Source organism: Anopheles merus, chromosome 2L (genome assembly GCF_017562075.2).
Source record: "Anopheles merus strain MAF chromosome 2L, AmerM5.1, whole genome shotgun sequence".
In the NCBI taxonomy this organism is placed as follows: Eukaryota; Metazoa; Arthropoda; class Insecta; order Diptera; family Culicidae; genus Anopheles; species Anopheles merus.
The window spans coordinates 32,414,983-32,440,706 of record NC_054083.1 but is presented as its reverse complement, the minus strand read 5'-3'; the positions used below and the strand labels follow the sequence as shown (position 1 = coordinate 32,440,706).

The 25,724-nt window shown below is 45.3% G+C and overlaps 1 protein-coding gene across 2 annotated transcripts in view; it reads left to right on the top strand.

The window, feature by feature from the left end:
• The window catches only part of LOC121592471 (WD repeat-containing protein DDB_G0292056), a 102,112-nt gene extending 77,570 nt beyond the window's left edge, over positions 1 to 24,542 (top strand). For both annotated transcript variants that reach the window (XM_041913941.1, XM_041913942.1), the window contains exons 3-6: positions 13,077 to 13,286; positions 13,536 to 13,765; positions 18,334 to 19,871; positions 19,988 to 24,542. In XM_041913941.1, the coding sequence (XP_041769875.1) occupies positions 13,077 to 13,286; positions 13,536 to 13,765; positions 18,334 to 19,871; positions 19,988 to 20,204 (2,195 nt within the window). In that variant the 3' untranslated portion in view covers positions 20,205 to 24,542. The remainder of the gene's footprint in view (positions 1 to 13,076; positions 13,287 to 13,535; positions 13,766 to 18,333; positions 19,872 to 19,987) is intronic.
• Positions 24,543 to 25,724: the final 1,182 nt, after the last annotated feature.

Below are 25,724 nucleotides of genomic sequence, written 5' to 3'. Positions count from 1 at the left end.
GTGCGGGGGACAGCTTCGGTGGTGCTGAGCGGTATTTGTTTTGTCCGGCGAACCGGAGACGATTATGTAGCATTATGTTGGTCCACCTAAAACGGTTCACACCGTCAGCTGAGATGACCGGCCAGCAGACAGAGATGAACAACACCAAAAGAGGAAGAGGAGACAAACATTCGGCGGAACTTACACCGTCCACCAGCATCCAGCACCTGCTCGAAAGTGACAAATTCAACTCCTTCGCAACCGGAGGTTTCCGGCTTCCGGTAAGGATTAAGAAGGGTATGACGGCATCTTCAGCAGTTTCGGGGGTTTTTGAAGGCTAGATAGGCGAGCTTGCGCCCCAAGATGGAGGATTGTTTTAAGTTGAAGCAAGGACACCTGTGCCCGCTTAAGCATACATACAGATAAATCCTGAAAGGAATGTAAACCACCCAGGGCAATCGTAACGCTCAGCAGATAAGTCAACCCTTTTTGGGGGCGACCTATAAGACGTTACGAAAACTGTTTCCAGAAGGAAGGATGTATTGAAATCCTCTGCAAGATTCTTAACGCAACCGTTACGGCTTGGTGGGGATCAATCTGAAAAGTTTATTAAAATGGCAGTTTGAATTGAATTTCTGTTGCGCTCCAGGAAACGAACTACATATTAATCATTCTAATTTAAATAAAAAAATCCATACGAATAAAAAAGGACTATCCAACTCTCAGGTCGTTCAATCTAAATCCTCCAGCTGGACATTGTACTTAGCTGAAGCAAGACCTGTTAGAGCCGAGGTTGACGATATCTCGGTTCCAGAGACATACGTTTGGGTCGTTCTCATCCCTGTTTCTGGTTGTGCAAGATCTTCCGTTTGTTGGAGTTGACCAACGAAGACACCACCGTATAGACATTGGAACATCAGAACCGTACTAGGGCACACACTCACCCACCCATACGGTTAAGCTAACACATGTCGACAATCAGCAAGAATCAGAATCCCAGTTTGTTGTGGCCTGGGATTTAAGCTTTGTTCGCTGCCCGTACCGCCATCAACCTAGCCCTAGCTTTCGACTTTTGCCCAACGGTGATTTTCCCAAGGACACTGCTCCAATCCACAGTGAAGTTACGATCCCCTTGTGAGGGGTATAGCGCATCACACCACCGCACAACGGAGATGGGAGAGAGAACACCACACCGCTCTGCACTGAGCCTGCAAGGTGGGCTGAGTTATCGAGGTCAGCACACGGGGGTTAGAGCTAATAGTTTTAAATTTTTGTGTGCGACGACCACCCTCTGCTTGCATCAGCGGGATGGGAAAGATGACCAAGACCAGAGCATGGTCATCGGATTCAAAAGACACACCGGAGCTCAAACGGAGAGAGAGAGGGATGCGCAACCCTCTGGAAACCGTCCCCACATGGCTAAAGAGGTATTATCGAGTTAACATAGAGGATTACACTTCATATTTCATATCATTTAGAAGCAAGAGTGCTGTGTTGAAAAGGCCGAACTGACCGGCACAAGAGCTTCGGGGAGGGGAGGTTGACCCGTTCTACGTACAGGTACCGCCGACGGAAGCCTCTTGGCAAAGTTCTCACACTGGAAACTAGGGGGAGGAGGGAGATGAAGGTGCATATGGGTGTCTGAAACCGAGATAGCGCCCGCCAGAAGGTAAGGGTCCACTCGGTGAAGGAAGCTGGTGGTCAGTATCAGTGCTTACACATTCGTAAATACTTTAATCCCTCACAAAAAGGGGTTAATTAAAATTTTCTCTCACACACCCACATCCGCACCAATGACTTGGTTCCACGCAGTTTAGGGATGATGAATTTTTACCTTCCCCATGGGGCGAATGGTGAGGACGTTTTGAGTGTGTCTGTATGTGGAGAACGGAAAACGGAAACATTTAATAATGCAATGACCGTTTTCCATTCGCTATCGTTTTGTGGGTTTTCCTTGGCATGCTGCGCCGTTGCATATTTCTTGTACCGTGTAAGGTGCACAGAACCACTTCCTTGGACCACTTTAAGAAACGCCTTTGCACATCTTGCACCTCGAGCCAGGGAACAATAGCTCCAGGAGATTCGATGTATTGTAACTGTGCATTTTCCACTCACTAACATTCAAATCCTTTATTTGATGGTGTGTGAAGGGGGAAGATATTCGGTACTCAAAGGCACTGGTTTGTGTGTTACTTAAAGCTTCTCCTAATTCCGCCACACGAGCAGGACGGAAACGCAATGCGGAGTGCAATGGAAACTCCGCGCCACAAGTCAAGCGAAACTGAAGGGTTTTGCGATTTTCCTTCCACTTTCCCGCTCTAATTTACCCCCTTTTTTGTGTGTGCAGTTTCTCCCACAAAAATGCAAACTTCTATGCTGCTGTACCCGCTGCCCGTTGTACATAATGCTGTTACAATTATTTTCCGAAAAGCGTGTTATGCAAATTAAAACGCTTCTGTGCTCTCTGTGTTCGCTTTTGGCAAACTGCATACAAAGCGTGCAGGACGGGTTGAGGTTGTGTGCAATCCTGATGCTTCTTAACTAGGGACTTAGCACACAAGCGCTTCTTACTCACTTGTACAGCGTCGCACACACAAACACACACTCACTCACCCACACGTACAGCTTCGCTTCTCGATTCGATGGGAATAAATTTGCCCAAAACCCGTTCAAGACACCGGCGGGGGGCAAGGATTTTTGGGCAAAGTAGCGAAAAACTTCCTATTTAATCATAATAACACTTGCCACCCCTCACTCGCATTCCCGGCACCACTTCCGGACCCGTTGATTACCCATCATCATCGCCCCAACGCCGCCATCATCGTTTGAAGCGTTTGCACTCGATGCACTCGATGAGAGCGTGTCTTGCCGTATCCGTCTTTTTAGCACCATGTCAGATCTGCTCATCGTCAGCGGGCATCGTTTAAGCGCCCGAACAACGGGGACCGCTTCTCACTTCCTTCGGGAGGAAAACTCGAGGTCTGTGTGTGTATGTGTGTGTGTGCTAAAAACTATCAAATCCGCTTCAGAAAGGTTTTGCACTCTGCTCGTGTCGAGTTTTGCCACGCCGAAGATGAGTTAACACCTTCATGCAGCAGCGTCTTAGCAACCCGGCAGCATGTCCTGAGGGAGCGGGTCGGATGAGTGAAGGTCTGTTGTTTTGAAGGAAGAATCAAAAAAGAAACGCTGGTGCATAGCAGCAACGATCGGCTACAACGTTTTTTTAGGGAAAGCATGTCTGGAGGTCCTTTGAATGTTAAGACGTAGGATAATTTTGGTGTACTTGTTGGGCAAGTTTAGGGGAGATGTAATGCATTTACAAGAGCTTGGATACTGTAAGAGTGAATGGTTTTGTTAGATAATTAAGAGAAAGGGTAACATATGTCTTAGGAAAATAAAAAGACGTTTACTATATAACATTTTGTTTATTCTTTACATAACAATTGCTTGAGGAAACTTAACACGATAATACTCACAAAACAAGTATATTCAATTAACGATCGTCTATGCAGTGAAAACAATTCGATATGTATTTGTGTTGGCTTCATCGTTTGTTTTCATATCTAAATTCACATTTTAAAGCTTATCATGCTTCTTTTTTAGCTTCTCTTTGGTTACATTCCTGCATTATTTTTCATTTTTTCGTTTCGTCGTTTCGTCACGCTTTCTGGGCTCGTTCTCATTGCAACTTATATATTGTCGCAGTTAATAGAGACACATTTTCTTGTTATTAGCATTTAACAGTAGTTTTTTTTTCATCCATTTTTCATATACCTCTTTCACAAACCTTTTTAAGTACTATAAACGAACTCATTATTTATAATGTTTTTAATCATCAAACATTAAGCTCATCAGTGCAACTGCAAACATTTTGCTTTTTCTTTTACTTTTCAATTTGAACCCATCACACGGGATGGATGCAGACGCGAACACAACACTCTTCACGCAAACTCCCGCCACCCCATGGTGCCGAGGTTCAACGCACGGATAGACGGATATCCTTTTAACAAAAGCCAAAGTAGGTGGTTTAGTTTTCATCCACCTTGCCGGTGGATACGGCGTCTCGGGAGAGACGTTGCAAAGCACCCCAACCCTCTATGCCGAGCGCTCTCGTCCGCTGTGCCGCTAGGGTGCCACAACACGTATGTGTTACCTTGCCGCGCGGGACCAAAGGAGACGACGCTAATCCGAATGCCCAAAGACTCGAACCCTCTTAAGTTGGATGAGTGGAAATCTTTCATCCTTTATTTATAATGCATTGTCTGCGGGTGTATGTGTGTCTAGGATCGAGGATTTTCTTCGGCTTACGTGGCGGGGAGATCCTGGGTACACGTACACGGATTCTGGTTTCGCACAAACAACCCAGCGTCGTCTTGTTTCACCTTTTTCCCAATGTCCCCTCTTTTACTCTCTTTATCCCTTTCTTGTTTCGCGTTTTTTTGTCTTGTTCATCCACGCACGCAAAACAGCCGCGATCATGCACTGTGCGGTTTTGGGCAGGACAATGACGGGGGATGGGATGAATCTTGAGCGCCAATCCCTTCGGCACGTAACAACAGAATCACTCAACGGGCCTAGACCTAGACAAAACCTAGTCACACAAGAAAAAAGAGGCAAAGGTGAGCTGGGATGAATATCGGATTTTTAAGAGTGTTTTTCCCTGCCACCATTTTTCCACCGTGCAGCCGGAGAGGTCACCGTGTGTTTTCCCGCATTAAACGGAAAGGCTTAGTCCGTTTTTCCATCTTATCCTTGTCCCGGACAAGCTGTAAGGAAAGATTTGCCTTGTTGGAAAATGGGGGAAAAGGCTGCCATTGGGTTAAAGAATGAAATAATCTCCCTCGAAGGATTATGGCCTGCGTTTGGAAGGTACACACACCTGTATTTCGAAACCTTTGCCAAAGTGGAGGCGCTTTTGGTTTTTGGAGAGAGGTTAGAGGTTGATGTTCGTTCCCGATTGTAGCACATCACTACTATTGTTCCGATTGTGGCCCATCACTACCTTCGCGGATCGCTACAAATTGTTCGACGGGTCATCGATCGTTTCGTCATCACGCACACCATTAAAAAATATGCATTATAAATAAAGCGGCAAAGCCAAATTCTAGACTCTCTCTTTGTCATTCAAATCCTCAGCAAGCAACACGCTTCGCGCATCTCAACAGCAACTCCTTGGCACACACAAGTGGCACAGAACTCCAAGCAAAACCACCCAGCTTGGTACCACAAAAAAGCACACAATCGGCTCTTTTCAGAGCCACCGATTCTTTATTAAGAACATCTGTAAAAAAAATACAAAACACAACGTAGGGTTCCGTACCAAACATTTGGTGCCGACAAACCAGGATTAGATATCCTGAAAAATTGTGTGCGTTCTGTGGCCACCGTGTGTGTTCCAAGTGTAAAGTTGTACACCGGTTTGTTTCATTCGCGGTCGTTTAAGTTCATTCGCGGCGCGTTGCGCTTCTCAAAGCGACACATAGTGTGTATGTGTGCGCTCGCGAATAATTGTGTACCACTCAGTGTACAAAACGCGTAACACAAAGTGTGTGTTCTGTGCGCGTCATTCTCAAACTCATTCGCGGCGCGTAGCGCTTCTCAAAGCGACACATAGTGTGTATGTGTGCGCTCGCGAATACTCGTGTACCACTCAGTGTACAAAACGCGTACCACAAAGTGTGTGTTCTGTGCGCGTCATTCTCAAACTCATTCGCGGCGCGAAGCGCTTCTCAAAGCGACACATAGTGTGTATGTGTGCGCTCGCGAATAATTGTGTACCACTCAGTGTACAAAACGCGTACCACAAAGTGTGTGTTCTGTGCGCGTCATTCTCAAACTCATTCGCGGCGCGTAGCGCTTCTCAAAGCGACACATAGTGTGTATGTGTGCGCTCGCGAATACTCGTGTACCACCCACGGTGCAATACGCGTACCACAAAGTGTGTGTTCTGTGCGCGTCATTCTCAAACTCATTCGCGGTACGTAGCGCTTCACAAGCGACACACAGTGTGTGTGTGTGTGCTCGCGAATAATCGTGTACCACTCAGTGTACAAAAGGCGCTTCACAATTCGTGTGATCCATGCGCATTATCCTTGGTGCGCTATCTCGCGGCGCATATTCTTCGCAAGACAATCAATAATTGTCTGTGCATTTCGCAAAATTTTGTGTACCTCCTCCGAGTACAAAAGTAAAGTGATTTTTTCTCAAGCAACCGTGTTTGCTCAGTGAACATTAAAAATGACAAAAGCAGACAAGCTTAAGTCAAGGCAAGCCAAACGGCAAAGCCTCATTGTGTCTATGCAGCGGCTTGCGCAGTTTGCAAAAGACTATACTCCTCAACAACAACAGCAAATACCCGACCGACTTGATCGGTTGTCGAAAATTTGGGAATGTTTCCAAATGGTGCAGGAAGACTGCGAGGAATGGGACGATTCCGAAAATGCTACCAGCGAAAACGAAGCGTTATTGTCACAAGCAGAGGAGCTTTACTTCGAAACAAAGGCCGCGTTAACAAGGTACATTCCGGAAACAGCAGATCAGGTAAAAGAAGAGGTTACCCGCCCAGCAAACGTAAGTGTTAAACTACCTATCATTTCATTACCTGAATTTTGTGGTGAGCTCACAGAGTGGCTATCCTTTTATGACACCTTTGTTTCACTTGTTCATAATTCTGAAGAAATTTCCAACATCCAAAAATTTCATTACTTGCGTGCGTCCCTCAAAGGGGAAGCTGCCGGAATAATACAACCAATTCCTATTACAGCAGAAAACTATCAGGTGGCTTGGAAAGCTCTTTTGAATCGATATTCCAATAAAGTACATCTTCGTAAAATGCACACACGTGCATTGTTCGAGCTTCCAAAGCTAACCAATAGTCACGCCCCAGACTTGCGACAATTGGCTAACCAATTTCAGCTACACATCGATATCTTAAAACAATTAGAGGAGAGCATTCCTGACAACAGCACAATTTTTGTGGAACTTCTTGCTACCAAATTGGATAAAGCAACATTACAAGCATGGGAAGAACACAATTCCCAAGACATCCAGCCAACTCATCCAAATATGACAAACTTCTTGTTGAAAAGAGCTCAAACAATTGAAGCATTAGCGTTGCAGACAGGTAACCGCTCAACCACATCTCATTCGAAAATGGGTATACCTAACCATAAATTTTCCAAGAAAATGAGCACTAACACAATTAGTGTGAAACAGGACAACACACACACTTGTCCTGCATGCAAAAAAGATGGTCACACGTTGCATCAGTGTCAATCCTTTATCGCTATGCCATGTAAGACGCGTCAAGCGTTTGTATCACGAAACAAACTTTGTATCAATTGCTTGAGAAGTGGACATTTCTTTCAACAATGCCTTTCTAAGTACTCTTGCCGAATTTGTAAAAGGAAGCATCATTCTATTTTACACTATGAAACGCAAACAAATAATAACCCTGAATCAGAAAGCACCACATCTGAATCAAATATCATGGCAACTTTGCATACAATTAGTTCTGAGCACAGTCCCCAAAACGTGCTTCTCGCAACTGTACTACTACAAGTGGTCGACAAATATGGCCAAAAACATTTTGCACGAGCCTTATTGGACAATGGTTCACAGCCAAACGCAATTAGTGAAAGATTGTGTCAGCAGTTACATTTAACTCGAAAAAATGTTAACGTTTCCATTGTCGGAGTTGATGGTACAAAAACAAGCGCAAGGTATCAAATACAAGCGGAAGTACAATCGCGAATAAATAATTTCGCAACAACAATGAACTTTCTAGTTTTGAAAAAGGTTGCTAGTGACACACCAATTACACCAGTACCAGCTCATTTTTGGAATGTACCTGCTTCATATCAACTTGCTGATCCTCACTTCAGCACACCAGGGCGCATTGACATGATCATTGGGGCAGGACATTTTTATTCATTGCTAGGTCCAGGAAGACAAAAATTACCAAACAACAACCAACTTGTTGAAACTGTGTTTGGATGGATTATGACCGGCAATATTCCATCCAAAAATCAAAACGAAGTTACATGTCACGTAGTAACCATGCATCCCACCATTGAAGAACAAATAGAACGATTTTGGAAGATAGATGAACTTCACAATTCAAGTTATAGTCTCAACGAAAGAGAATGCGAAAACCATTTCAAAGAAACAGTCTCCCGCGACCACAATGGTCGATATATAGTTGAAATGCCAAAACATCCTGATATCACTCAAATGCTTGGTGATTCTAAAAACACAGCTATGCGCAGATTTCAACTACTTGAAAAACGATTAGAAAGCGATACGCATCTCAAGGCTCAATATCACAAGTTTATGCATGAATATATAACGTTGGGGCACATGACTCTAGTCCCAAGAGAACGGGAAGATTGTTCAGGAGCATTTTATCTTCCCCACCATCCTGTGCTGAAGGATTCTAGCTCTACCACCAAGGTCAGAGTTGTGTTTGACGGCTCTGCCAAAACCAGTACCGGTAAATCACTGAACGATGCCTTACTAGTAGGGCCGGTGGTACAGGAAGAATAATTGACATTAATTATCAGATTTCGAAAATATGAAATAGCACTCATAGCTGACATCGAAAAGATGTATCGGCAGGTTACTATGAATCCAACTGATCGACACCTACAGAGAATTTTGTGGAGATTTGACAGCTCTCAGCCCATTCGAACTTATGAGTTAGGAACCGTAACCTACGGCCTAGCTCCTTCAGCCTTCCTAGCAACGCGCACTCTAATACAACTTGCCAATGATGAAGGTGATACGTATCTCAAAGCTCGTTCCGTGATTAAAGAAAACGTTTACGTAGATGATTTGCTAGCAGGAGCAAATAACATCCCAGAAACAATTGAACTACGCAATCAGCTGAATGCTTTGCTACAGAAGGGTGGCTTTCTCCTTCGCAAATGGTGTTCCAACGCTCCAGCAGTATTAGCTGACCTACCACCTGAACTTGTTGCCACCCATTCTTCCGTCAATTTTGATCCAGATGAAAGTATCAAAACCTTGGGCATATGCTGGGAGCCTATGTCAGACAAATTTCGTATCAACATAAACATTAATATAATCAAGAGCCCTTATACCAAACGAAAGGTTCTATCAACCATAGCACAACTATATGATCCACTTGGATTGATTACCCCTATAACTATACGAGCTAAAATACTAATGCAACAATTGTGGCTATTGAACTTGGATTGGGATTCAACAATTTCCCCATCATTACAAAATTCATGGGCAGAATTTCTCGAGCAAATCCCTACACTTACTAACTTTCGAATTGACCGTTTTGCTTTTCAACCACACTATGAACAAATTGAAATCCATTGTTTTTCCGACGCTTCTGAAAGTGCTTACGGTGCGTGTGTGTATGTACGCACAGAAGACAAACACGGTTCCGCACGCGTAAATTTACTAACATCAAAATCGCGAGTTGCTCCATTGAAACCTTTAACCATTCCACGACTTGAATTATCTGCTGCATTACTTGGAGCTAGACTATTCAAAAAGGTACAACATGCATTAGATATTCCACTTGACACATGCTATTTCTGGTCGGACTCTACTGTTACTCTTGGTTGGCTAAAAGCTACTCCTAGAACATGGAAAACTTTCGTAGCTAATCGAGTAGCTGAAATACAAGAACTAACTCATGGCTTCCAATGGCAGCATGTTTCTGGCAAGGAAAACCCAGCTGATATGATATCTAGAGGAGTAGCGGTGAATGAATTCCTCAGTAGTGATCTATGGCGGCATGGTCCTTCCTGGCTTCGTGAACCCAAAGGCTCTTGGCCCTTGCAAACCCCGGATAACAACATAACCGTAGAGGACGAACGAAAGGTATCTATCCTAACAACTCAAGTGACTGAAATAAATCCAATATTTCAACGTTTTTCTACACTACAACCATTACTTCGTATTTTTGGTTTCTGTTTGCGATTCATTAACAACACTCGCAAATCAAATAAAAGAATATCGCTTAATGTTCTACTGGTAAAGGAGATACAACATGCTAAACGAGCCCTATGCAAAATGGTACAAGCTACTGAATTCTCTGTTGAACTACAAGCCTTAAAAAGAAATGAAGGGTTAGCTAAGGTTTCTTCTATTCGACTTCTTAATCCATTTATTGATAACGATGGATTAATACGCGTTGGTGGCCGGTTGCGCCATTCTGATCTGAGCCACGATGCTAAGCATCCCATCCTCATGCCAGCTTTCCATCCTTTCACTCGCCTTCTAATCATGGATCATCATCTGAAAACGATGCACGGCGGAGTGAGCATGACATTATCATCTATTCGTGAAGAAATATGGCCATTGAACGGCATGAGAGCCGTTAGAAGTGTAACTCGAACTTGTTTTAATTGTGTAAGAGCTAATCCCACCCCAATAATCCAACCTATTGGTCAATTACCAATATCACGTGTAACAATAAATGAAGTTTTCTCCTGCGTTGGTGTGGATTATTGTGGTCCACTTTATTTGCGTCCATCTCATCGCAAGGCTGCATCTCCAAAAGCATATGTATGCGTATTTGTTTGTATGAGCACCAAGGCTGTACATTTAGAACTCGCAGGTGACTTGAGTACCACCACTTTTTTGATGGCCTTGGATCGATTCGTATCACGACGAGGAAAACCGAAAAACATATACTCAGATAATGGTACCAACTTTATTGGTGCAAAGAATGCATTGCATGAAATTTATCAATTCCTTCATAAAGATAATAACAAAATAACTAATCATTTGTCTAACGAAAACATTCAGTGGCATCTAATACCACCACGTGCTCCTAATTTCGGTGGACTTTGGGAAGCCGCAGTTAAGGTAGCTAAAACTCATCTAGTTCGGCAGCTTGGCACAGCTCAACTTTCATACGAATCCATGTGTACTCTATTAACAAAAATTGAAGGATGTATGAATTCAAGACCACTATTACCACTATCACAAGATCCAAATGATTTATCACCTTTAACACCAGCACACTTTTTATTACTCAAGGATCCCCAGGCATTGCCTGAAGCCGATTTACAGCATATACCAACTAACCGACTATCCCACTATCAATTGATACAGAAGTTATCTCAAAACTTCTGGCTTAGATGGACCAAGGAGTATTTAACATCATTGCATAACCAACGTAACATCAGCCGTAAACAACATAAACTTTCCATAGGCGACTTGGTAATCATGAAAGACGATCAACTACCTCCATTGAAGTGGCCTTTGGCACGCATTGTATCATTGCATTTAGGAACTGATGCTGTGGCACGAGTAGCTACCCTTCGGACCGCTTCTGGAATCATGAAAAGACCAGTCTCCAAGATATGTGCCTTAGAGTGCCAGACCGAGGAATAAGTTTTGGGAATTGTTCCCAAAAGGTGGCCGGTATGTTCGTTCCCGATTGTAGCACATCACTACTATTGTTCCGATTGTGGCCCATCACTACCTTCGCGGATCGCTACAAATTGTTCGACGGGTCATCGATCGTTTCGTCATCACGCACACCATTAAAAAATATGCATTATAAATAAAGCGGCAAAGCCAAATTCTAGACTCTCTCTTTGTCATTCAAATCCTCAGCAAGCAACACGCTTCGCGCATCTCAACAGCAACTCCTTGGCACACACAAGTGGCACAGAACTCCAAGCAAAACCACCCAGCTTGGTACCACAAAAAAGCACACAATCGGCTCTTTTCAGAGCCACCGATTCTTTATTAAGAACATCTGTAAAAAAAATACAAAACACAACGTAGGGTTCCGTACCAAACAGTTGAATTGAGAAGTTTATCCTAAATTTCGGGAAACGTCAAAGCGGAAAACAAATTGTTGAGACGACTTTTTGAATGAACCTTCTATTTTGTTTAAATTGCTCTCTAAAAATTAGAATTTTTCCGAAGGACAATCTGAAATTTCTGGAAAGCAAATTTTAAAAATCCTTATCAACTAAATCATGTTCATGATTGTATGCTTACGTTTACAAATGTATGTCATAACTGTCTTTTCAAAAAGTAAATTGAGTGTTTTTTCCCTATTCCTAAAAGCTCTCCGATTTTCTGCACCATCAGCTTCGATTTCGTTTCAGCTTGGCATCCTGTCGACGCTGGCTTTAAAAAATGATTCCCATCACACTGCGGCACTGCAACACATTTCTCTTTGCCCCATGCATTTAGGAAATTTCACTCGCACCCCGTAAAATTGCCCTCTTTCTCCATCAGATAGTGCGATCGGCAGAGGAGGGGTGTGAGCAAAGTCCACCCATTTCATACCTGTCGTCGCCACGGTTGTCAAACGCGCGCGAAAGCGGATTGACTGCCGTTCGACTTGTTTGACACCGATGACGCTAAAAGGCGTCACCTTACCCGGCAAAGGAGATTTTCCGGCCTGCCAATTTTTAACACCATCCAATAGTACCTTTTCCATCCACCGATGGTGAAGGATCTTATCGCGCGCCGGAAGGATAAGAACGATTCTTTGGCTCTGTGTGTCTCAGGCAAATGCCGAACGGGAAGCCACCAAAGGGAATCAAATTTAATGAAGAGATAATTTTTGCTCCCCTACTCTTCGACCGACCTTACGTCCCAAAATCCTCCCCGCTGGTTGGTTGGTATGTTGTATTGGCAAAATTCCTGTTAAAGTGATTTGCCCCCGCTTCAACAGACTTGCAGTGAGGTGCGGGGACGGTCGTGATGAAACGGTTTTAAAATGTTGACTTTATGATTTTTGAAATGGAATTAGCGAGCACCGGGGTGCTCCCCTTCGGAAAACTGCTCTCGGTGGAAAACGGTTGATGGAATTTTCTCAATGAGGGATTAAAATTTCTCCCCCTTCCTGCTTGGCAAAAATCCACTCAAACACTTTTCGATTGACGTTTCGGCCATCTTTGAGATTGAAGCCGCTTCACCGCCCAAACAGCGTGAAGAAGGATGATTTCAACAGGAAAGCGAAAGATTATTGAAAGATTTTATCGACACGTCGCTGAGTGACATTCGTTGCTGCGGTGCGGCTCACCCGGAAAAGGAAAGTTGCAAGTGAAAGTCTAATGGTTTTTTTGCTCTTGGTTCATTTCTTTCAGCTAAATCCTTACCGCTCCATTGCGTGGTTGAGTCCGTCAGTTCACTGCAGGCGACGCTCAACTTTGACACCCGCAGCCCCTGGAAGCGGCGGCCCAACATCGAAACCGACAGCTACGTCATCATACCGGCCGCGACGCCATTTTGTGATATCGTTACGACCGCGCTCCAGCGGCTCGGCTACTCCACAGAGATCTCCAATGCAGCCCGAGGTAAGTGTGGCGCCGAATTAGAGCAAATCGTTATCCGCACTTTGAAGGCATTCAAGATCTTGAGCGTTTTATTTCACAAACAGATAAGAAGAGGTTTCCTTATGAGGCTGTTAAATTGAGTTTTTTTATGTTTATAAATTAGATCTACTAATTAAACTTTATTTCTAATAGAACATCTTCAATTCTTTGTTTTTGAAACTTGTTTTCTTTTTATTTTACAACAAATCTTTTATTTCCACCATCTCGCAGGTTCCATCGCGATCAAAAACTGGAAATCCCTCTCGCTCGATGCCATCTCGGACAATCCGCTCGTGTCGGTCAGCGACATACTCGGCGAGCTGACCTCGGTCGTGACGCTGAAGATAACGATCCTGCGCAACAAACCGTCCCAGCTGGCCGAAATCAAGGATAAACTGTTGAAGCTGCTGATTCTCCAGTCACACGCACTGCTCCGGTCGACCGGCTGTCCGCTGGATGAGGTAAGCGGTTTTAACCATCCTGCTCCCATATCATAAAGTTCCCTAGCAGAAGAAAATGATTCTCCAAAACCACAGCAAACGATGGCCACCCACGGTTGGCATTCGGAGGGTAAATTCCTTGAGCAAATATTTATTCTACAACAGCTGAATGCCATCTCAGAAAGAAGTGGTTCACTTTCACTTGCCATTGTAGAGAGCTGCAGGGCTGAATAACATTGAACATGGTTTTTATTCCCTTTCCCTTCCACTGGTTGCGAAGAACAGCGCTCAGTTGAGCTCACCGTAAGCATGGGGAATTTTAAACGTAAAGGTTAATTCTAATTAAATTATTCCTTTTTTGAAACACTTGCTTTTTCCATCTCAGGCGCTTAGACGTTAAGAAGTAGTCAGAATACGATTTCTATTTGCTATAAGGTGTCCCAGGATTGATGCTGCCACCTTCGGGCGGTAGTTGAAAGATGTTAAACAGCGGCTAAAGTGATAAAAATGCTTTTAACTGCCGCTCGCTGTGGTATTCTTATTTTCGTTCCATCTGCATAGAAGCTAATGAATTTTGATTAAAATTGATGCGAATGTAGCTCACGTCGTTTCTGCCATCACTATCATTCAAGTGCGCAATACAGAGTACATCATTAATCCGATGCTGTTTAGATAAAGCTGTTCGGTTTTTTGCATTAATTGCTACTTTAAAACAGCTTTGCTTAACCAAACTCCAAATCACTAGCATCGTGTTTTTTGCATTAACTGGAATAACAATTTTGACTCAGTTTTCTGATGCAAATGCCCGATTTTCATGCTAATAATCAGAACTGTCCAGTTGATAAGGCTGTGTTAAAGACATGCAGTATTTGGGAATAAAAAAAATCTGTCCGTAAGCAATCCATAAAATTGGATGAATTGTATATTTTTAACTAAGTCGGTTGTTTACTGGTTTAATTCATACTTTCAAAGAGTATTTAAGCTCATACATCCTAAGCAGTCAAATTTGTTATGCTTATTGCATACTTATAGGCGTATTGTTCAAGCATCTTTTGTAACCTATTTGTTAAGAGTTGTAGTCGATCTTTTATAGAACTCGTTCTTTATATTTAAAAATAAATCGTTTTAAAATATTAAATTTTCAATCTTTTATAACGTGACACGTAATAGAGGCTTATCACGAGAAAATTGTCTATCCATTCTTTCCCGACAATGACCAGATTTGCCGATGTAATCTCGTTTATCAAACCATTAATTAACTCCCCAAGTCGACGGCCCCTATCAGTGGGCAGATAAAACATACATTTCGTAGCATTCTACCATCAGCCGTCCCACTGCGAGCCTATCAGACGCGCTGTCCAAAAACATTATCTACCCAACATACAACAACAACGACCCCAAGGGGGTACGCAACCTCTTCCACCCATCCTCGCACGATTGTTCCCACAGCAATCTCTACACATCAAAACCTCGCGATTGAAGTACCTGTCATAAAAAAAGAAACCTGGTGCGCTGTGCTCGAGGAAATCGATCAGAGGGCACGATTGGCCCGGTTACTGCTACCGGCACTCACACACCGTGATTTGTTGCTCTGATTTTTACACGCACACACAAGCGCGCGCGGGATTTTATGTTTTATTGGGGTAATTGAAATCAATCATAAGCCACCGAACGAAAAGGGGAGGGCCCCTTTACTACCCTTGCGTAAGGGAAGAATGCCCTCACAGTGATCGATTTTATGATGCTACTACTGCCATGCGAACCAGTCTTCTCGACTGTGCTGTTTGTCGAAGGTGCTTCACTTTTTTATGGTGCCTAACGAGTGTCTTAATCATAAGTTTTCCGGATTTTCCAATGCGGCACAACCGGATGCAGAGTTCCCGATTGGCAGCAGGCACCACACCGCTTGTTTGGCTGAGTCGTCTGCCTGGCGAGCGCCAAGAGACGATTTATCCACATCCGTCTTAAAACAGCTCGGAGCTAGAGTAGCCGAAGACTGAGGCGAACGATAAGTCTTGATCCGATTTGATACTGACGACCGATTTCAAACACACACACACACACTCGAGCAACTGGAGGTCGCACGGGTTCAAGATATGTTTCACAGAATTAAGATTGAATTCCGAACGATTATAAGTTTGCACGTAATCTCTTACTGAGGGGTGGGTGAAATTAAAATTAATATCGTTTCTTAATGATAATGGTTACTGAAGCACACACACACACACTTTCACATGTACACCATGCTTAACATTTGCATACCGATACCCCGGCTTAAAAGGCGTAGGGCGGTGTGCTTCGTTCTTCCACCCAGAAAAGGTCGAAAGCAACGCTCTGCGCTGCCGTGTTCGTGAAGCACACTTACAAGCATGAGAACATGCCCCACCGTCGTGAGCTTGAAAATAGCGGATTTGCAGAAAACGGCGCAAATACGTATTATAGAACTGAGGCAGGAGTGGGCAGAGTAAGAAAGGCAAGCAGAAGGACGAAGGATCTCGTCTCGGCGGGTTTTCTATCAGACAAACAAATAAGAAGTATTAAGTATAAGAATTTATCCCAATCGCTACACATGGGATGAGGCCGCCGTCCAAGTGTGTCTTGAAGATGTACAGTGATGGACATAGCTGTGGCGGTATGTGTCAATTCAATGGCATGAGCTATTTCAGAACATCAAATTATTTTGAAATAATGAAATATTTATATCAAAAAACTTTTGCTTTCTTAATTTGTTAAGTAAAAAGCTTTATAGAATTGTTGGAAATTGAAGGTCCTAAATCTCCATAACAACCCTGCGTAACGTTCGTACCGTACTGTATTGCCGGCATTCTCAAGCGGAGAGGCTTTTAACAGTGGATCAGGCCCACATGCCTCCTCAGTTCCGTTTCATACTCCTCCACAGCTTCAACACCCAACACGATATCCCAACAGATAAACACATCTTCAGCGCCATGGACAAAAGCGGCAGCAGCAGCAACCGTTCTTGATATCCAGCTCGCCCGGATGTTTGTTTGTCCGCGCACGTGTGTGTGTGTTGTAGGTGAATCCTTGCGTGTTGTGTTCAGAAATTTCTTAAGCGCAGACCGGAATTGGCAAGCGATCCTTAATACCGACCTGCTTGCCCTCGTTTCGTCACTAAACAGCCCCTAGTCCTGCTCCGCCGGATCTTCTGGATGGCTTATAATACATCAGACACTTGAAATCTTCCTGCCACCGGTTAAGCCTTTCCAGCTTGCCAGTGCCGCTTCGCGCCAACTTCGCCCAGCCTGAAGCAAGTACGGAGCGATGGGAGAGGGGGCGGAGGGGCAAATTTAGATCCCGAATCCACCAGGATCACCGCCCCAGCAAGCGTTGTGAGGACGGCATGTGCACGGCGAACGTCTTTAAGATATCGCAAACGATGGCGATGATGGTGTCGAGGGGATTGCGGAGCAGAGTCCCATTCGAACCGGCATTGTGGCAATGGGGAGGGAAACGGGGAGAGGGGGGGGGGGGGTGGATGCTTTTCATGAAAAACAAATCTATTTATTATGAGCGACCCGGTGAGTGGGTGCCGGGAAGGACGAACGGCGAGTCAAGCGAGCACGAGAAGGTGAATAGATTTAACTCTTCCAATAGGTGCTTGAACTTTTCAAACATTGTGCGGTGAAACTCGAGTATCTTTGGGCGAAACTTTAGACTCGCAATAAAGAAATAAAGATCTGATTAACTTATTAAAATAAGAAATGCCTATATTGAGCCATAATCACTTACGAAGCGTTCCATTTTTTGAGCAGACGCATATCTTGCCCAAGACATTCGAAAGCATCCTCACGAGTGCGTCTGTTGGAAATGTTTCGTGCTTTGAGGTTAAGGCTTTCTTGGAATGGTATACAAACTAACAAGACGATAGCGCAAGAAACTCACACAAAGGTTTGATACGAAACAAGCTTTGAGGGCATTCTACGCTACGTTTTTTCTTCTCTACGCATTCTACGCTACGTTCCATATTGACCTACCCCAGTGCATTCGGTTGCATCGCTGGCCCGCTTGAAGCGATCACGGCCAGAACCATTGAGAGTGGTAATTGTCGGCATGATAAGATAATTTTAAAATCAGTCCTTCCACTTACTCAGCTGTCACCGCTTTCCTTCGCTAGTTTTACGATTTAGCAAAAATACGACCCTTTTCACGCGGGGTTGAAGAGTACTCGTTTGTACCGATTAGGCACTCTAGCGTTGTGTTGATACAGTAATGCGGATATGGAATCGCTGCGTGTCGGTACCGCTCGATGCCGCCGATGTTTATGGCTCAAGATCAGCGTAAATATTATCCAACGCTTACAATCGACCCACCAGGCGGTGCGTTACGGTTGGAAAAGGTGGAAATGGAAGGTACAAAGTCATGCAAACAGATATTTTTACACCGTACACCTACACCATACGTGGCACTAATGATGCCGCTGAACACACCAGAACACCCCAACTACACCAACCGGGTCGGCTAATCCTAGCAAGTGGCACAGATTAGCACACGCCAGCTAATCCCTTGTCCCGCAAAACTAATCTACTGTGAACTCACACTCTCTCTCTCTCCCTTCGTTTGCTTTGCAGATAACGCTATCGCAAATATGCCGCAGCCCGCTGCAGAACACGTTCCCCTTCACGCCCGAGATCACGGACGAGACGCGGCGCAACTTCGACCAGTGGTGGAGCAACCAGCTGGCGCCGCAGCCGAACCCGATCGCCCACAAGATACTGCCGTTCGCGAACCCGCAGCCGAGCGATCATCTCGACTTCTCCGCCCACGGCTTTCCGAGCCTGCACGGGGTGAAGCGGGACACGGCCGGCTCGCTGCTGGCCGGCGACGGCGGGGCAGCGGCAGCAGCAGCGGCAGCGGCCGCCGCCGCCGCCGTCGCCCACCACACCAACCAGCACCACAACCTGGTGGTGCATCCGGCCCTCCAGACCGTCCACTCGCAGTACCCGAACCAGAAGACGCGCATGCGCACCAGCTTCGATCCGGAGATGGAGCTGCCGAAGCTGCAGCGCTGGTTCCAGGAGAACCCGCACCCCTCCCGCCAGCAGATCCAGTCGTACGTGGTGCAGCTGAACTCGCTCGAGTCGCGCCGCGGCCGCAAGCCGCTCGACGTCAACAACGTGGTGTACTGGTTTAAGAATGCGCGGGCGGCCCAGAAGCGGGCCGAGATGCGCCAGGGCATGACGAACGGGTTCGGCACGCCGGGCATGATGCTGTCCCAGGCGGACTACATGAAAAGCTCGCCCAGCGCACCGTCCGAGGACATTGACAACCTGTCGCAGGACGAGATGGACGACGAGCTGGACCGGGCGATATCGCCGCAGCTGCCGCTGTCGCTGACGATCCACGAGCGCAACCATCCGCTAACGCCGTCCGACACCCATCCGACACCGATCAAGCAGGAGCAGCACGTGGGATCGGCAAGTCCGCCACCGTCACCTTCGCCCAACCACGAGCACAGCGCGGGCAACTCGAGCGCAGCAGCTGCAGGTGCGGGTGGCAGCAGTAGCAGTAACGGTAACAGCGGAGTAGGTCTCAGCGCGAGTGGTATCAGTCTCAACAACAACAACAACAACAGCAGTACGAACAACAACAACAACAACAACAACAACAATGGGAACAACGAATCATCCGTCAACGATTCGACACTGAACGATGAGCCGAAATCGAACTACTCGAACGAGCGCAGCAACTCCCCGCAGCGCTCGTCCCGTTCGCCCGCCTCCGAGGATCTCGACATGGACGAGCCGGACGTGAGCAACATGGACGACTATCGGTCGCCCTCGCCCGACTCCAAGCGCCAGCTGCCCTTCCCGATGAACAACCCGATGCTGTCCCACTCGATCATGTACATGTCGCACTACATCCCGGCGATGCAGGGCGCAGCCGGGATGCATCTGAAGAGCGAGTTCGCCCCGGGCGGGCACGGTCCGCTCGGGCAGGGCGGGCTCAACCTGTCCTTCAACAGTGACGAGCGGCGGAAGCGCAACCGCACGTTCATCGATCCGGTTACCGAGGTGCCGAAGCTGGAGCAGTGGTTCTCGATGAACACGCACCCATCGCACAACCTGATCCTGAAGTACACCGAGGATCTGAACCGAATGCCTTACCGGTAAGTTGACTACCACTGAGCTACTGAACCAGCCAAGACTTGATCATTTTATTTCGTACCTGCAGTTACATTAATCTTTTTTTCTCCTGTTCCTTTTCCTCTTCTCTACCCCACAGCCAGAAGTTCCCCCGGCTGGAGAGCAAAAACGTGCAGTTCTGGTTCAAGAACCGGCGGGCCAAGTGCAAGCGGCTCAAGATGTCGCTGTACGATCCGGCCCAGCTAGCGAACCTGGGCGAGCAGGCTCATCTGGCCGCGCTGCACGATGCGCCCCACCTGTCCGGGCTGCACGAAGCGTCGCAGATGCATCCGTTCCATCACGGCGATCGGGACTAAGTTGCGAGATTAAGGAAGAGATCGTACACGAACCAAAGACGGAGCAAGATGTTTTGTTTGTTTGTTTTGGTGTAGGGAGTAGGCGAAAAAGCCGAAAGCCATTCCAGCGCTGCAGTGAGGCAACTGGTTGTACAGCAGCAAATAAGCAAAGCGCAGTTCGTTTCCTAATCGTTAGACGTAAATAGCAACCCTTGTCGCTCGGACAGTGTCCGGGGTGGGTTTTGTAAAGTAGTACAAGCCATGCCAGTAGGTGTTAGATTTAATAATCAACGAATCAAAACGAACGCTAGAATGTATGGGATCACATTCCACTTATATTTAATATGATTTCCTCCTTCTTTTAACGTTTTCCAAACCGTCAACTTTTTCAGTTCCTTCGGGCAGTATGGAAGCGCTGGCCCATGGCGGCTCCAAATGCGAACACGCCTCACAAGCATTTGAAATGTTTCGATGAAATATTTCAAACTCAAGAGTTCACTGAGTTCACTGAGGGATTATTCCATTACGGGCTCATATTTCTAAGTCAACCCGTGGGTTTCTTGGTAAACCATAAAGCCTCCCAAAACACAACTCCGACCACTATCGTGGGGTAAAAAGGTTATCGCGCAATAATTAACATAATAATGAATTCCCACTTCATGAAAAATTCACATCCCGCTACACGTGTTCCGCCACAGCGTTAAGCTCTTTTTCGCCATCATCAGAAACCTGCGTTCGGTGCTGCGCTGAGCCTACCTGCTTGATCATTTTTATACGCCCACGCTGGGACAATTCCAACCCAACATGCATAATGCAAGCGGGGAGGGGTTTTGTAATCGGGTTTGTAAGTGCAGGCAAAAATTACCACCGTCCGTCCGATACTGCCCCTATCGGCTTTCATCATACCGATCACCCGGGGTAAAGCTTTTTCTTTCCTGCTCCTGCTGCTGCGGGGAATTTTGTAATATTTTACGCTTCCAGCAGCTTCTTTCTTGTGTGCGTGTGAGAGTCTCTTTGTTGTGGTCGCTCCAGTGGTGCATTTATGATCGGGTGTACGAACAATTTGTGCGCTATTATCGCGCGCTGCCGAATTTCGGTGGGTCGATGTGGCATGGCAAGGAAGGGGCTGTGCATTACGCTCCTAATTATATAATTAAACCCGAAAACAGAACTGGCACATAGCGCACGGTGCGCACACATTTTTGCACCGGTGTAGCGAAAAGTGCAGCTCAAATGAAGGCGGGCAGCCCCACCTCCCAGACGCCCGCGCACTCGCTTGTTTGACAATTTCATGAAAGAGCCCACGCAACACAACAGCGGAACAGGGGTGATACTTTCTGCTGCTGATTGATTTAATGATGGAAAGTAACACCAATCGACACACACGGCGGTGGTGGTAGTGGTGGTAGTGGAAATTATCCCATCGAAAACCTCCCCCCGAATGGAGGCGCATGGTTGCGCTTGCACGAGCGGAGAGATTTTCCAGTTCAACAACAAAGCAACCGGGGTGCGGTTGATGCCGCCAACAAAACGGCCGAACCGATTTCCCGCCCGTTTTTTGCAAGAGAGAGAAGGCGGCTTACAACATTCAACTCGTTGTTCGGCCATTTCCTATCACGGTGGACTGTGCGTTATGGGGCGTAAGTTGTGTACAATCCTTTTCCCGTTTTTTTTTATTATTTTCATTATTTTAACACACCACCCCACCCACCCAAACTCCGCGCATTTCGTACGACCCCGCGTGTCGTAGGCTGCTTCACGTGAAAAAGCAACGCATCGTCTCCACTCGACACGAGGCTTTCAAAGCTCACCCAAAGGCATCGCGCCACCCCGTTTCCATCCCGTGGCATTATATTTATGATTATTTATTAATTAATAGGCGGAAAATAAACTCCCATTTTCGAACACGCCCTCACCCTCCCGCTCTGCACCACTTTTCCCTAGCACGGGGAACTACCACTTTGCCCGCAGGATATTGTGGCAGCTCTGGGTTCTATCAATCAGTGCGGATAATTTTGCGGTGCATTTCATTTTGATGATGCGGCCTACCAACCCACCCGCTGGCAGAGTAAAATGGGGTATAAACGTTTTTCCCCCATCCCGGGGTGGCTTATTATTTTCGGCTGGAAGCACCAATCAAACAGCATTCGGGTATGAGAAGCGCTCGCTCGCACGCACACACACAGATGCGCTTAAAAACCGCGCGCTTATTACATTACAACGGGCTATAATAATTTCAGCGATCACGAGTTCGTGCGAGCCACCTGTTGTAGGGCTCGATGGGCCGACCACGACTTTTTTTTAAATTGAGTCTATTTGTTGGTAGGGAAAAGGGCATTGAACACTAAATGATTTCATTACATGGTGGTGGAAGAGGCGATGTTTTCTTCCTTAAAATTGTGTGACCAAAATGCAGCGACAGAGTATTCAGGACAACTGAACAAAACAAAAAAAAACGATCTCCCATACATTATCAAACGGTCAAATTTAGCTAACAAGCATGGTTTTATGTTTCTTTCATACCCTCCCTTTGCTTGTGGTCTCCCCCTTTACCGCAACGCTATGACGCGGTCACGCAGTGGCTCCCTTGGGTTTGGGAGCAAATCCTCATCACATCAAAATAGGCTTACGCGGTTATTTCCTACCGGCATCACGCGGTGGTATCACACTAATTGGAAAATTTGCTAATGTGAGAGTAACGGCTCCACGTCCTGCACGCGAAGGGGGGGCGTTGTCCAAATGGGGTGATAATGCAGCTTGCCAGGGCCATCCAGCCAATTGCGAGATCATGGCATACACGTGGAGCAAACGAGCCCACCGCCAGTGAACCAGTTGCAATTCATATGATTTGTGATCGTTTAATGCGTGATTGCGTGTGCGTGGAAAAAGGACACTGAATTGTGGCCATATACACGTGCTGCAATGGAGCCCGGCGCACGTCCAGTACAGAGAATTGGTTTTTTGTTATTTATAATCCGTCTAAATGTAGCTCCCCAATTTAACACTTTCCCAAAAGTAGTTGAACTCTATTTATTTCTTAGCTCATTGTATAGTAAGTGCTCTTCGTTTGCTGATTGCCAGTATGTTTAGAGAAAGAAAAACTTTGCGAGCAACGAACGTATGTAAAACGCACGGTATTAAATACCTTTCACGTTATTTAATTCTTAAATTGTTTCCTACTTCCCCCTTCTTTTTTTTTGTTCGCACTCTCTTCTTCGTTGAAATGGCTTTTAGCAAATGTGTTTTATTTTTCTTTGTCTTTATTTTGTGATTTACTTTATTCCTCGTTTGCCCCTTCTCTTCACACCGGTGTATAGTAGCGGTACGAACGGACTAAAATCAAATAATAGACAACCCTCTCGCCCGCCAAGCTGCGTGACGGCGGGGAAGTGAGAGCGATCAATGTTTAGGTTAAGGTAAAACTGATACACGAAAAACAACATGCTAGTGATGATAGTGATGATCAAACACATTAATGTAAATAGTACACTTAGTGGTAGGAAGGAAGGAAGTAAAAGCTGTTAAAGCATAAGCAAAAACGCAAGTAAAGAAAGACAAAACGAATAGGCTCAATTCAGATACGAAGCAACGTAGTTGTTAAGATTTAGCGCAAGTTTAATAAAATTAAAAAAGTATCACCAGAGACACCACCACCAGCACACACACACACACACTGTAAAAATTGGGAAACGTTTTTTCTCACCTTCTCACCACACATATAAGCACGTAAATTTTACACAGCAAAATGCACACACAAACACACCTTACACTAAGGACACAAAATTCACTACTTAGCTTGTAGGGAGAGAAGTTAAAACATAAATACATCCCCCCAAAAAACATGCAAAAACATTGTTCCACTGCTGCCAGTGCCAGTATCTCAAAGTAACTTTACTATCAAAAACCTTTCGTAAAAGCATAACAAGGGCCACGTGGGGTCACTTGCGGCCCGTGTAGTACGATACTAATACAATCGATAGCAACTCGATTATCGCATCTCGTAAGCAGATCCAAACACAGAGCGGAGCAGAAGCGCATTTTAAGCATTTATTCTAATAAAATAAAACCCAAAACCCCCAAAACAGTTCCACTAATCGTTTAGAAAGCATTAATATGACGACGAATGAGGCCATAGACGACAAGGGGTGGATGCTTTGCAACTGGGTAAGGCGATCGCTTGCAGACAGTTTAGAGCCAGGAAGCAGAAGAATAAGAAAACATAATTTAAACAAACTCATTCCAACGCGTTGTAAAGAATCGAACCGAATAGAACATGAAATAAAATACGTAAAACCTTTACTTCAAACAAACAGCTGTATGAATGCAAGAAATATAAAAACCATACATGAATTATATCAAAACAAATTGAAATAATCTCTTATAAAATGATGACAACTTCATGAAGATATATCTTTTTTTTTTGGTTGTGTACATCTTTTCCTTACCTAAAACATTAACAACATCTCCATTATCCCGTATCTATCCCTGTTGCCTTTTCATTGTACGAGTGAAAAAAACGCCCCACGAGAACAACAGTCTAGCGATTGTTATTTGGAAAAGATTATAAATTTCTGCACTGATTGCAACCGCTTGAATGTGAGGATAATTTTCATTGTTCAGCTTTTTCTAACAGTCCCTGTCTAATAAGGGAGATAGGGGGAAAAAAGGTCACCGGATTTTAACCCTCAGTGTGCATGAGTGTGTGTGTGTGTGTGTGTGTGTGTTTTTTTTTTTTTTTTTGGTCTTCCACGGACTAAGTGACTAAGAATAGAGGGGCCTCTCTAATCTCTTTTCTATTCCATCTTTGCTCTCTCCGGTGAGCGCTCGTCGTAGATTTGTTGCCGTTGCCTTGACGCTCCGTATCCCCTCGAAAGTGCGTGTATGCTGTTGCTACGGTAACGCGTACATGCAAAATACACCCCGAAAAAGAATCACCCTCATACTGCAATGACCCGCAGAGAAAACGAGGGAAAGTATGCAACAAAACAGTTTAAGGCCGGTTTAACATTCCACCGAGTACAGAAATTGGATTGACTTGTTTTGTAAGTGTGGTAAAAGATGTAGGAAAAAATAAAGCATCTCTCCTCCCCCCCCCCCCCCCCCCCCACTCCTTAAGGTAAACACGGCTTTCTAGCACACGTTCAATTGCGCCCCATGGAAGGGAGTTTTGAACAATGATAATAAAAACATTCACACCGCAGTTAATTACAATTACACGTAATTCTTCCTTCGGACGTGGTTCAACCATAAGCCCAGGGAAAGAAGATATAAGATTGTATTCTTAGTATGTATGTGTATGTATGTGTGTGTATAAAAAGGATTCATCTTGTATGTGTATACCGGGGAGCGTCTCTAGAAAATCTTACCGATTTTCCACCACCAGCTCCGTCCACCGAAGGGTAGGTGTAAAAATAACGGAACAATAAATCTTAAAACTTTCCATACATCCTCCGAGCGGAGGGAAATTTCTTCCTCGGCCTCCTTCCCCCCGCTGTCAGGCGCTTTCATTTCGGTAATCGGCGGTCGGCGGGTGGAGAAAGC